The sequence below is a fragment of the Sorex araneus genome, chromosome 2, assembly GCF_027595985.1.
Source record: "Sorex araneus isolate mSorAra2 chromosome 2, mSorAra2.pri, whole genome shotgun sequence".
Lineage (NCBI taxonomy): Eukaryota > Metazoa > Chordata > Mammalia > Eulipotyphla > Soricidae > Sorex > Sorex araneus.
The window spans coordinates 180,116,304-180,130,125 of record NC_073303.1 but is presented as its reverse complement, the minus strand read 5'-3'; the positions used below and the strand labels follow the sequence as shown (position 1 = coordinate 180,130,125).

Sequence of the window (13,822 nt, the reverse complement as noted above, 5' to 3'; positions counted from 1 at the left end):
CCATGTTGCCAAAGCATATTTACAACTGTCTTTCTTTGTCCATACAAAAAGGACATTGTATTAAAGTAAACTATTCAAAAAACATGAGGAGAGGAGCAAGGCAATATTAACTTACAATGCAAGTTCACTGTCCTAGCAAATTCTGACCTTACAAATTAACAGAGTCTGATTAGGGGAAAAGCTGATAAACTGGTAGAAGTGGTTACAGATAAACAAAGGAATGGAAGTGACTCGGAGCACTTTGATGGGTGTGACTGATGTACCTAAGCTCCTAGTGGCAAGGGGAGCAGGACATACCAATGTAGTCTAGAATTGTTTAGAGATTATTACCAGATAAGCCCAAACTCTGTGGCAAGGGAGAAAGGACAAACCAATGATCTCCTACATTCTCTGACTCCCCAGATCCACTCCCTTGCACTCCTAAAGCACTCTTTCCTATTTTTTGCTTTTCTACATAAAGCTTTCTTATAGTTAAGCTATGCATTGCATTTGCAGTAACTAGGTACTTGTATGTTGAACATCCGAGAGCACTTGTCAAGTAACATTAATTGTATACCAGCCATAGTTAAGTAACTTCAGGTACATTGTTGTACTTACATTGCAGTGAAATTTTAAGCTAGGTTTGGAGTATACAAGGCTTTATATTTTTGGTTTGGAGCATGATTCTTCATCTTAAAAATTGTCACACCTACTTAGCTGCACATTCTCTCCACGGATAAGCTCCCTAATTCCTAATCAAATACTTAAAGCAAAATCACAGCTATTAACTTGTGATTGCTTCTTCTACAGATTAGATGATAGATACCAAAATGTGAGGGGCAGAAGGAAGATTAGTGAAGGATAAAGTATATAATGCTGACTAGATTATGTTTTTTCCTATCTTATTTTAGGGGGGCAGAAGGGTCATTCAAGGGAGTGTATAGGGGTCATTCAAGGCTCTCCATACTTAGAGGTCTCTCCTAGCAATGCCCAGGGGATCATACTAGGGTCAAATGCATGAAAGACAAGTGCCTTCAACCCCTCATATGTCTCCAGCCCAGGACTTTTCAAGTTAAACTGAATTATTTTGTGAGCTCCTTAAAATGCAACCAGTTAAAGTAAAATTGAAGAATCTGTTGATTTCCTCAAATCATTTGTGGAGTAGTCCCCTTCAGAAAATAATGCCTCATTTTGCTATGTACCTCAGTTACTTTCCAACAAAGTCTCTTAGAAACACTGTAATGACAAGAGATGTCATCAGCAATTTTGCATTCAACAATTAAAAACAAACTACAGCATGTTCAGGGATAGAAAAAGCATTACATATGAATTTCTTCTGCTTCAATTTAATTTTAGGACTATCAAGAATGTCAACAGTGAAAATATCTAAACTAACAAATTTAGTATTCTGTACAGGGATGTATAGTGACTATGACTTATATCTGTGTTTTATGAGGCATTATTTAATGACTTTATTCAATTTGCCTAATGTTTGCATATTTATTAACATAATTATTTGAAAAATAACTTTTCCACTTTACTTCTTTGATTATTGATTATCTTCTGATACATTTATGTTGAAATGAATACTTTTTTCTAGGTGTGATCATCTTTTCCAATGTTAACTCCTGCTTGTTCTATGGAAATTTCCCAGACCATGATTATTTTTGTATTAACTGCACTTTTCTCTTGAAGTAGGCAGGTAGATTAGGGAAGGGCTCCCATGACAGTGAAATTCCTGGGAAGGAATAGCCTCCTAGATCTAAGGCTCTCTAGTTCCACCTTGTGAGCTCAGAAACTAAGACTTGATAAGACCTTTACATGGAGCTAGCCTGGACCAGAGAAGCCTGAATCCATCCTTTGAGAGAGCTCCAGCAGGAACAAAGATCAAGAGAAGGAGTTTTCAAAGAAGACCATCCCAACTCTGCCTGAGTTGGCAACCTCCCTAGCAATGGATGGACTCTTAGCCCATGGGTCAGTTTGGGACAAACCCTATAAAAGCCAACTTAAACAAAGGAAGCACATCCATATGCTGACGAGCTGCTTGTGCCCACATGACCAAATGCACGTGGTGCCCAAGCACATATGGTGCCCACATCTACCCTCTTGAGATGTGTACTTGGCACTCTCTGCCTTTGGAGAAGCCCACGTTCTCTCTTGAGTACCTTGCTCTCACTCTCTTTCTCTCCCTCCTTCTCCTTCCTCTAATCCTTCAAGTAAAATCTGTTTCTACTTCACTGCTCGTCTACTCATGAAATTCATTTCTAAGGGAAAGGCAAGGACCGAGAAGACCTGAGTAAGGCCTATGACTGGTTTTCTTCTCCTGCAAAAAACAATTCCACATTCTGGACTGAGCCCACAGCTCACCCAAAAATTGGGTGGCAGGGACAGACTCCCATGCTGAGCAGACCAAATGCACGTAAGGTGTGAGTGACTTGATGGCTACCCAGGGGGGCTAGTGTGGCTCTGGCCCATGCCTTTTGGGGGCTCATCACACACTCATCATCACATCAGTTTTAACCTTCGCAGCCAGTCCTGGGGTGACATGTGGTTTGGAAGAGAATGGCCCTCTCTCTCCCTCTCTCTTCTCTGCAACATGTAAGTCACACATGGGAGTCCATAGACTTCACCCTGTCTGCGAATAGGCAATTTTAAGACTACATGTAGAACTTAGTAAAATGTAGAAATTATTTCTTTTCTTCAAATACATTAACAAACATTAAGTCTAGGTAATTCAATTTTTATTAAAACGATTGTTAGAGCTATACTTATAAATGTATTTCTTTTATTCCTCTAGGTCAACTTGGAGATCTATGTCTAAAAACAAAGTATTTGGTTAGTAGTTTATAAGGTTACCCCAAAATTTGATGTTATTTTTCCTAAAAGTTCTTTTTATCTGCTATTACCATAAAGCCACAGTAAGTGTAAACAAAGTGCAATTTTGTTATCTTTGAATTTTCTAGAAAATAAGTTTTTTAAATAAGCTTGGTTCTATTGTAACTATAAACAACCAAGACAGAGAAACCATTTATTTATTCAACATAGTTTCTTTTCCTATATGAAAAAAAGTCTCTGATGGTTTATTAGTTGATTGCTTTCCAATTCTACAACTTTAACTTGTCTAGTCTCTGTTGATGTTGACCTCAGAATCAGTTCTGAGTTGAATGGTACTCAATTCAAAATAAAAGGAAGTAAACAAAATTTTATTTTCCATTTCATACTATTTTCATAGCACAATATTAAATGTGTACACTTAAGACTACAGATGCTTCATCCTAACATAATTTGGGGGGAATGAGGAATATACCCACTATGCTCTAGGCTTACTTCCGGCCCTGTGCACTTGGCAGTGCTCAAGAGACCATATACAGTGCCAGTCATGGAATATGGGTTGGCTACATGCAAGGCAAGTTCCTTCCCTGCTGTTCTATTTCTCCTACCCATATTATTCTTGATAATGTGTGGTCAAGTCTGAGAGCAGATAATACTTAACATCATATTGTTGATCTCAATGATTTTTTGTTTTATTTATAATGCATTTTCCAGTGTGTGTATATAACACACTCTATGGAATGAAGAGGCTTGGGTACTAGATGAGAAGGAACTCCATCATGTTGATCCTCTTCAGTTGTTGACATGTATTGTCCAGCTCTGAGTCTTGGGAGAAGAGGCAGAGAAAACAATGACTCTTTTCATTTAAGAATTTAAATTCTCTTGATACTACCACAAAGTATTTTCAGTACACAGTGAACTGTTTTTCTCAAAACTCTGAGGAATGTGGAAGCTGGGGATACTTAAACATAAAATACAAAATGCGCCAAAACTTAAAAAATATATATACCCAAAAGTAATGTATAGGAATTTCTGTACCATTCATGCTTAGTTTATGAAAATTAATGAGAAACAGGTAACCTTGGGGGTATTCATCAGAGACTAGAGCTTTCCAGAATAGACCATTGAGCTATCTTAACTTATTGCTAGCTACACAATATCATATGTTGATATTTGTTTTAATTCAAATTTTTTTACACTTACTGAACAAATGTTTCTGTGAGTCTATTAACCAATACATTGCTTTACTACAGAAGGGAAAACTGTGAGTCAAATATTCTGGCAGGAACCCAGAAATTCTGAGAATGATTCCTACAGCAGAAGACTCTGTCAGCAAAAAGGTAATTGCCAAGTTTAGTTCAGCTGATTTTGCTTTTCTCCAATGTAGTTAAAAGGGGGTGAAGGGTGATTATGAAATTTTACATCTTCATTAAAAATAAGCAAAACATTACATTCCGATTTATTATTATTTTATTTTTTGGGGGGGCACTATGGTTTACAAACTTTTATTAGTAGGGTTTGATACATAAAATATTCTAGCACCATGGTCTTCACTCAGTTGTTTACCTGCCTCCTCCATTGTTCCAGTATTTTAAGAATTTTTATTTGAGACACCATGGTTTATGCTATTCATGATTGGGTTTCATGCATTCAACATTCTAGTATCATATCTTTTACCCAAGTGTCCACACCCTGGCCTTGGTAAGCTCACTTCCACAGGCCAGTTCTTAGGTTCCATTCATTTACTATTACCTCATTATTTAGGAGAGATTTACCTCTCACATGAAAGATATCATAATGTATCTTTCCCTCTTCTTTTGACTCATTTTATGCAGTGTTTTGTGTGGCGGGAGGGGGGTGGGGGAGACACCTGGGGTGATCAGGGTTATTGCTGGCTCTTCATTCAAGGATAGCTCCTGGCAGGGGGAATTACACGGGGGTTGGGGGATATTGAACCCAGATAGACTGTGCACAAGGCAAATGCCCTTCCTGCTGTTCTATTGCTTCAGTCCCTCCTTCTGACTGACCTCATTCAGAATGGCACCCTCTAGTTCCATCCACATAAGTGGCAAATTGCATGATTTCATCTTTCCTTATAGCCAAGTAGTATTCTATTGTTCATATATGTTACAGTTGCTGTGTCTTTTCTTGGACACTCAGCTTATTCCCACATTTTGGCAATTGTAAGTAATCTTGTAATGAATAGTGCTGCAATCATAGAAGCACAAATGTCTCTTTAAAAGTGTTTTTGGCTTTTGGGGCAAAAACAAAGAAGTGGAATTGTTGTGTGAGTTTTGGGCCATATCCAGTGGTGCCCAAGGGTGATTCCTGGCTCTGCACTTAGGGCTATATGGAATGCTGTGGATAGAATACGGGTTGGCTGTGTGCAAGGCAAACTCTCTATCCCCTGTACTATTATTGCTCTGGGCCCCAAAGAAGTGGAATTGTTAGGTTATTTGTTAGGTTAATTGTTAGGGAGCTCAATTCTTAGTTTTCTGAGAAGTATTTGTATTGATTTTCAAAGATGTTCAACCAGTAGTCATCCTAGTGTGGTCCATTTTAAAAAGAAAAAATACATACAAACATACATATATATATATATACATATATGTATACACACATATAGAAACAAATATGGTATTTTCCTGTGTTTCCCTGTTTTGATACATAGACATACAGAAGAGAAGTATGATTTAAGTCACTTGTTTTGTATTTTCAAAACATTCTTTGAAGTCTTTTATGTATAAAATATATCGAAATTTGTCATAGTTAAACAAGCCCAAAGGAAACCCTCTAACAGAGAAATATTTAACAGTCTTTATATTTAGGACCTCTTAAAAAATTTAAGAGATATAATCTTAATCATTAATGGAAAATTATATTATTTTATTATTTAACTAATTCCAAGAAGAGCAAATTATTATCCAGGTAGAGAAAAAGTATAAATAATGAATGACTTTATAATTAAAATTACTTAACTTGGGGAGAGTAATGAATAAAACAATGTCTTAAGAGTTCACAAGATGACAATAGCATAAAAAGTAAGTCTGTTTGATAGTCTCTCCCTTTAATGTTATGAAAAAGGAAATAATTGACTCTGTTAGCTATTGATTATTTAAGAGTTTGCATTTGGTGCAGAGAAATAGAATAATAGGTGAAGTGCTTTCCATGCATGCAGCAAACCCAGAACTGATTCTCATATGGTTCTCCAAGTTCTGAAAAAAGTGATCACTGAGCAGAGAATCAGGAGTAAGCTCTGAGCACAGCTGGGTATTACCTAAAACCCAAACCCAAAACCAAAGGAACCAAAAACAAGGGGAAAAAAAAAAGACATATAGTTGTTGAATTTAAACTGAAATGTTTCTAATATCTTGGGTCAAATGGAATTAGCATATTTTCATTATAAGAATAATGAATTGACTGCCCACTTTGTTCAGTTATTTTTACTGAGCACTTAAATATGCCAAGTATTTCTGAATATAAAAAATTTCCTTTGAAACACTTTCAAGATTATATTTTGTTAAAGAATTTAGCTGAAGTGTTCTATGTTTTCTATGATATACTTTGTGAATTCAGGTCTTTCATCAAGGTCTCTAATCATTTAAATTTGATTTTTGTATGTGGTGTTAGGTAGCCATCTTCATTTTGTTGTTGTTTGTGACCACCACCATTTGTTGAAGAGGGTTTTATTGCTCTACTTCATATTTTTCACTCCTTTACCAAAGATTAACTGTCTTGAGGATCTGTCTTTGAACTTTTGCTTCTGTTCCATTGGTCTGAGGGTCTGAGGGTGTGTTCATATTCCAGTACCACACTGTTTTGATGTCTGCAGTTTTATATTATAGTTTGAAGTTGGACAGAGAGAAGCCTCCTGTCTTCTTTTTATCTAGGATAGCTTGGTGTTTTCAGTGACTCAACCAGTAGGCCAAGAAAATGGAAGAAAAGATAAACAAATTGGAATACATCAAATTAAGAAGCTTATGCACTGCAAAAGAAACAGAACCCAGAATAAAAAGACACCCCTCAAACAGTAAGAGGATTATTTATTATTTATCAGATAAGGAGTTAATATTTAAGATACATAAAGTAGACACAGGTAGAACTTTACAAGAAAACAATAAAGCTCTTTTTTAAAAGGTGGGTGGAGAGGGAGAGTGAACAAAAACTTTCTCAAAGAAGACATACCAATGGCCAATAGGCATATGAAAAATGCTCTACATCACTTTTCATCAGGAAAATGCAAATCAATGCAATAGTGAGGTATCATTTAACACCAGTGAGCCTAGCACACACCAATGTAACACTGTAGCACTGTCATCCTGTTGTTTATTGATTTGCTCAAATGGGCACCAGTATCGTCTCCATTGTGAGACTTGTTACTGTTTTTGGCACATCGAATACACCATGGGTAGTATTACCAGGCTCTGCCATGCGGGAGGGATACTCTCAGTAGCTTGCCGGGCTCTCCAACAGGGAAGGAGGAATTGAATCTGGGTCGACCTAAAATAAAAGTTAAAAAACAAAATTTAACTGAATTTTAAAATATTTACAGTTTCCTATTATAAAGAGGCAAATTTTTGGCATTACATGGAATATTTTCTTTTAATTAGAGCATAAGAAATGCTTTTGTAATATCACATAATAATTGGACTGGCTTCACCTCATGTAAGCTAGTTTTCTTCATTACATCCTTAGTAGGATGTCAAACATTCACCCATCCGTGCATCTCTTCATACCTTTAATGAGCAGAAGGTAATTTTAGATTTAAAAAGATGTAAGTATATTTAGAGATATTTTTAGTTAGAAATCATTCCAAAAGTCTCGTAAAGTCATTCTGGTTTATTTAAGAACTGTTTTCAAGAGTTTTTTTTTTTTTTAGTTTTGAAGAAATAGGCAGGTTATTGTAGCTGCCCTGACACAACAGCAAAAACTCTTGTCCTTAGGTGAAATGTTTCTGATTTGTATTTTGTTCTTTGCTAAAGAAGAAGTGAAGTAAGTAGAAGTAAAGTAAGTCTTTATAGAATTGTTCTCAGCTTTGTATTTCTCAAATTCTTGGGGAACCATGTTTTGTGGGGTGTGTGTGCGTGCGTGCGTGCGTGCGTGCGTGTGTGTGTTTGTGTGTGTGTGTGTGTGTGTGTGTGTGTGTGTCTGCCTGTCTGCCTAAGCGTCTAAGAAGATCAGCCTACATTTCAGTAGTAGCAGCTAAGTCACAGGACATTTCCCAGGGATTATTGCCATGCTAGGAAGAGTTGATGGCCTGAGACCAAGACTGTCTGTGCTATTGTAAATTTAAAGGAGAAATTCAGTGTGGGAGGGAGAGCCACAAGTTGTGGACTTAAATTTTATTGGGTGTAGTAGCTTCATTTGGAAGGCTCAGAGTATTTCTAAGCAATTAGTGCCCTGCATATCAACCCATAATATTTCTTTCTCATTTTAAACACCACTTTTTAGCAGTTAATTGCATAATTACTTAAGGGTGGTGTTCTGTGACTGAGGATAGGCAGCCTTAGTGGGCTGAAGATGAGGTGTTACATTGTTACCAACCACAACCCAGGATTTTATTGAATACTAATGCTGAAATTGTAATGATGTCTTTAAAACTGTCAAAAGCTATTCACAGCTATAAGAAAAAATATATGGAAATAAAGGGTAGGGATGACATTAACTCCTAAAGGATTTTTATAATCTTCAAGACAAACAAGGTCATTCATTCCTATTTCAAATAGTATTTCTTTTAAATGTCATTCATTCTATGCACAGAATTTAGATCCTGAAGAGTACCGAGCCTAATGTCTAGGCCATTACTTTCTTCTAAGAATCTATATCCGCTATCAAAAGAGAAAATAAATGTAGGATAAATGGAGTATTTGGTGCTTTACAAATGAAAAAATGGTTAGAGAGCAAGGAAATTAAACTTATAATAGTTAGATTTTCAACATAATAAGTAAGAAAGTGCTCATCTTAGTAAATTAAAATATATTTAAACTTTTTAAAAAGTTATTTTGGCATTTGTTTTACAGTAAAGGTTGAAAAGAACAAACTTTGAAATCTGGTGAATTTTTTCCAGATCAATTTATGATGTCAATATTATATGTCATTTCTAGATGGGAGATGTTAAGTGTAACTTTTGCCTTTGGTTTGACGCTTTTCCTGAATTCTCATCAGTTATTGTTTTACTAAATTATTCAGAAGGAGCATATATCTAATCTTACTCAGATCTTATTATTTTTTTTCTTGGATTGATACTTTTATTTTCAAGGTGACAAATGAGTAAAGTTGCAAATGATTTTTTTATTCACTGTCACTGTCATCCCGCTGCTCATCGATTTGCTTGAGCAGGCACCAGTAATGTCTCCTTTGTGAGACTTGTTGTTACTGTTTTTGGCATATTGAATACACCACAGGTAGCTTGCCAGGCTCTGCTGTGCGGGTGGGATACTCTCGGTACCTTGCCGGGCTCTCCGAGAGGGGTGGAGGAATCGAACCTGGGTCGGCCCTGTGCAAAGCAAATGCCCTACCCGCTGTGCTATTTTCAGGGATCATATTTGTTCTTTTCCCCTTTGAAATTCTCTAGGGGACAAGAACCAAAGGGTGTCTTTAGTTATGTGAATATGGTAATGTTTAAAAAATTCTAAGGATGGGACTGGGGCTGGAGTGATAGCACAGCGGGTAGGGTGTTTGCCTTGCATGAGGTCGACCCGGGTTCGATTCTCAGCATCCCATATGGTCCCCTGAGCACCGCCAGGAATAATTACTGAGTGCAGAGCCAGGAATAACTCCTGTGCATCGCCAGGTATGACCCAAAAAGCAAAAAAAAAAAAAAAATTCTAAGAATGAGGGACTGAAGGCCAGTGGAACCAATAGTGTGATAAGAGGCTGGATCTTTCTGTCTCATCAGTTGACATTTTGGGAAGGAAGAGAGGATAGAGATTGGATCAGTCAATGCAAGCTATGTCATGAAGTCCAAATAAAAATTGAAAAGGGGCTTCAAAGAGCTTCCTGGTTGATGAACACATGATGTTTGGGAGCCTTATATTTTCCAGTAAGCAGTGCATCTCCGGGCCATTTCTGCACACCTTGCCATCATCATATAGTTCCTAAGCTATATCCTTTATAATAAACCATTAATCTACTAATTTAGATGTTTCTTTGTGTTCCTTGAGCCACTGTAGCATATTAATTGAGCCTGGGTAGGGGATTATTTGGATTTCTGACTTCTAGTCAATTGAGCAGAAGTACAATAGCCTGTACTTGGGAGTGGCAGCTTAAACAGGAGGAGGCTTGCAGTTTGCAGCCTATTATTCAGAAGCATGGGTGGGTAACCACCTGGTCTTCTGATTCTATCAGATGGGGGGTGGGAACAGGGGGAGGGAGGAGGAGACAGAGACAGAGAGAGATAGAGAGAAAGGGAATGAGAGATAGAGGAGAAAGAGGAGAGAATGACTGGTTTTGTAAGACTGAATTGAGTGTGTCAGGGTTGAGTTGAATTTTAGGACACACAGTGTCAGGAGGATTGTTTGGTGGCATTGAGAAACCCCTCCATACTACATTCTAGTTGCTATCAGAACCCTTTTGCCTACAGTTTAGTTTCAATAGTTTCCCAAGAATAAGTTATTTATCTCTGGCTAGACTATACTAAAGAAGAATGACAGAGAAGTCTTATTTCACACCTGAATGTGTGTTTATGACATGGAAATAAACAAGCTAAGAAAAGGATGCTTGCTTCAGTGGGTCTCTTTTATTTCCAAGAAAGGCTTTCTGAATTGAAGAATAAGAACATTTGAAGTTTTAGTGTTTTGTCCAAATGAACCAGGAGCTTTCTTATTAAGATTGTACTTACCTGAGTATAGTCAGAAATGTCATCAAGCTGATGGTTGGAATTATGATTAGAATCAACAAGAAGTTGAGGAATATGATTTTTTTTAAACAAACAAACACAAAAGCCCATTTTTTTCACTATCTGAATTTGAAGGCCAGTTGGAATAGTAATATTTATGTAAAAAGGCACATTCTTATGTATACTGATTGTTTTAACTTATGTGTTTCATGTATGATCCGATTATTATTGATACAAAATTACATTTTTTGTAATTCTATACACTTGCTTAGATAATGTAGTTTGCAAATGTAGAAAATTTACATCAAAATCCAAATATTTACTCTGTCTTGAAAAACATTTGTTGGACTGTCTGTCATTGAGCCTACAGGCTCAAGTAGTGTCAGTTGAAACTTCATGCTTCTGTCAAACTCCTGTTGTCTCCTTGGCAAAACTCACTTCATCTAGTTTAGTTACTTTTCTACCCAGCACTTGAGATACACTAAAGTGGGGTGCCTTGGAGATAGTAAGGACATAGTAACTTTGCATATCAAAACATTAACACTTTTGTGTCCATTTTCCCTAAATTATAATAAAAGTAAATAATTCTTTTAAATGAGAGTCAATTGACACCCCACAGTAATAGACAACCAAGGGTCTATGTGTCCCTAAACTATTTCCTCCTCCAGTCTCATGGGACTTCAGTTGATCTCAGAATTCCAGGTAATGAGCAAATAAGTGCTTCAATTCCTCATAAAAATTAAAAAGATAAAATTTGGGGGGGCTGGAGCGATAGCACAGTGGGGAAGGCGTTTGCCTTGCACGTGACCAGCCCAGGTTCAATTCCCAGCATCCATAGGTCTTCTGATTGCTGTCAGGGGTAATTCCTGAGTGCAGAGCCAGGAGTGACCCCTGTGAATTGCCAGGTGTGACCCAAAAAGCAAAAAAAAAAAAACCAAAAACATAAAAAGCTAAAATTTTGCCTTACCCATTAAGTCCTACATTTTCCCTATGCTCCATTTGATTTAAGCTATCTTTTATTTAGGAACTGGAAAAATAGAATAGGGGTTAAGTTGCTAGCCTTGCATGCAGACAACCACAGTTCAGTCCCTATGGCAGGTGGTTCCCCAAGCACAGAACAGTCCTCAGTGTAGAGCCAAGAGCAGCCGCTGTGCATCCTTAAATTTGGCTCCCAAAACAAAATCAAGCAAAAAATAATTTTAATCTCAATACTTACTTGGTGCTTAATTCATTCATTACTCTTAGCTAGTATTTCTAACATTGTCACTATATTTATAAAGTTTTCTTTTTGCTCTTTCTTTTCAAATATCTCCATTCTTCATTATTCCATTCAGGAGCTCTGAGTCATTGTGATATTTCTTAAAGTAGATTTTTTTTTATCATTCATTTCTCTGCCTTGCATTGTTATATAACATCTAACAATCCACATTCTTCAGCTATTTCTAGATTCTAGAGATCAGGAGGCTACATTACTATTTTTTTTCCATCCTTGTGTCTTTTCTTAGCTAAAAAGAATAATTATAGAGGAGCACTGTAAAATTCATGTTAAGGAAGATTTTCAAAAAGGGGTGTGGGTGCGTGCGTGTGTGTGTGTGTGTGTGTGTGTGTGTGTGTGTGTGTGTATGTAGCTGAAAAGGAATAAAGAAATTTGAAGGATTTTTTTCTCCTAAATACAAAATCTTAAAATCTTAAAGAACAATGACAAACAGTGGCAAAAGAAATCTGTACACTGATCTTATGGTGAAAATTCTTGCTTTGAAAATTTGGATCACAAAATCAGTTTATTTTGAAATGCAAAGGCATTCTGAGATGGACTGTGAATTTAACGTATCATTGAATTAACCTATGATGAGAAGTTTGAAGAAAAATACTTATTTTTTCACTGTGTATGGATAGTAAGTCTTGCTTGAGCCTTCTTCCCCACAGAAAGCTGAAGCAGTAATGATTACAAGTGAAAAAAGATGATGGTTAATGGCAGAGTCCCTGGCTAGTTAGGCAAATGACTTCTAGGAGACTCAGTATCCATCTGAAAAACAAAACAAAACAAAACAACATTAAGGCATCCAAAAAGTCCTATCCTTTTGCAGAACACTGTGTATTTGAAATTTAAATAGAGCCCCTTTTATAGGGCCTGAAATGGAAGACCTACAACTTTCTTGGAAGGCTTTCATTTGGCTACAAGCAAACGGATGCCACACCTCAGTATTTTCCTAGACTATGCATAAAATAACTTCTATCACTATATCACTATTATTCCATTGATCATCAATTTTCTCGAGCAGGCACCAGTATCGTCTCCATTCGTCCTAGCCCTGAGATTTTAGCAGCCTCTCTTTACTCGTTCTTCCCAGTGATGCTGCATTGGAGGCTATTTCAGGGTAAGGGGAATGAGGCCCATCATTGTTACTGTATTTGACATATCGAATACGTCACGGAGAGCTTGCCAGGCTCTGCTGTGCGGGCAGGATGCTCTTGATACCTTTCCAGGTTCTCTGAGAGGGACAACTAGGCTATAAGAGATCTTCCAGGAGTGTTGATTTTTAGTCTCTGGTTCTGGGCCGTTGATGGGATTACAGGGCGCCGAGGGCAGTTTCTGGGTGTAGGAGGCCCAGTCCCAATCTGAGCAGGCTTGGAGATCTCAGCCCTGGGTCCCGCACACCTGGGTTCCTCTGCCGGTTCCTTCGTGCATGAGGCTTGTCCAAGCATGTGGAGAGTGGCCTCAAGCATGGCTGTGGTTGAGTTCTGGAGGTTTTCAGCTGCCGGGGCTCTGCTCAGGGCAGGGAGGGAAACTCAACGCACCCCCTCTGAGGGGCCCAGGTGAAGACAGCCAGGAGCAGGGGCAAGAGAACAACTTCAACATAAATAATTCACACTAAGACAAAATAAAATAATGAAGTTCAAAGGGATAGAAAGTTTAGCTGAACAGAAATAAGAAGGCTGGTGGCCTCATGAAATCACAGCATTGTAGGGTTAGAAGTGACTTTAGCAGCAAGAATGCTACTGTTTTATTTAGAAGAGAAATCTGTGTCCCAGAGAGCTCCCAGAATTTGCTTGGGTACAGTTGCTTGGTGGTGGTCTTTGTTTTTATTTTGTTGGATTTATGTTTTAGATAGTTGTTTCTTGTCAGTCCAGTATCTTAGTCATCTTTAAGAATATATTTTTGGTGTAGTCACT

The 13,822-nt window shown here is 37.4% G+C and overlaps 1 protein-coding gene across 1 annotated transcript in view; it reads left to right on the top strand.

The window, feature by feature from the left end:
* SAMSN1 (SAM domain, SH3 domain and nuclear localization signals 1) overlaps positions 1–13,822 on the top strand; it is a 176,813-nt gene that overhangs the window by 34,315 nt on the left and 128,676 nt on the right. The window contains exons 4-5 of the mRNA XM_055129040.1: positions 2,777–2,814; positions 4,065–4,151. Coding sequence (XP_054985015.1) covers positions 2,777–2,814; positions 4,065–4,151 — 125 coding nt within the window. The remainder of the gene's footprint in view (positions 1–2,776; positions 2,815–4,064; positions 4,152–13,822) is intronic.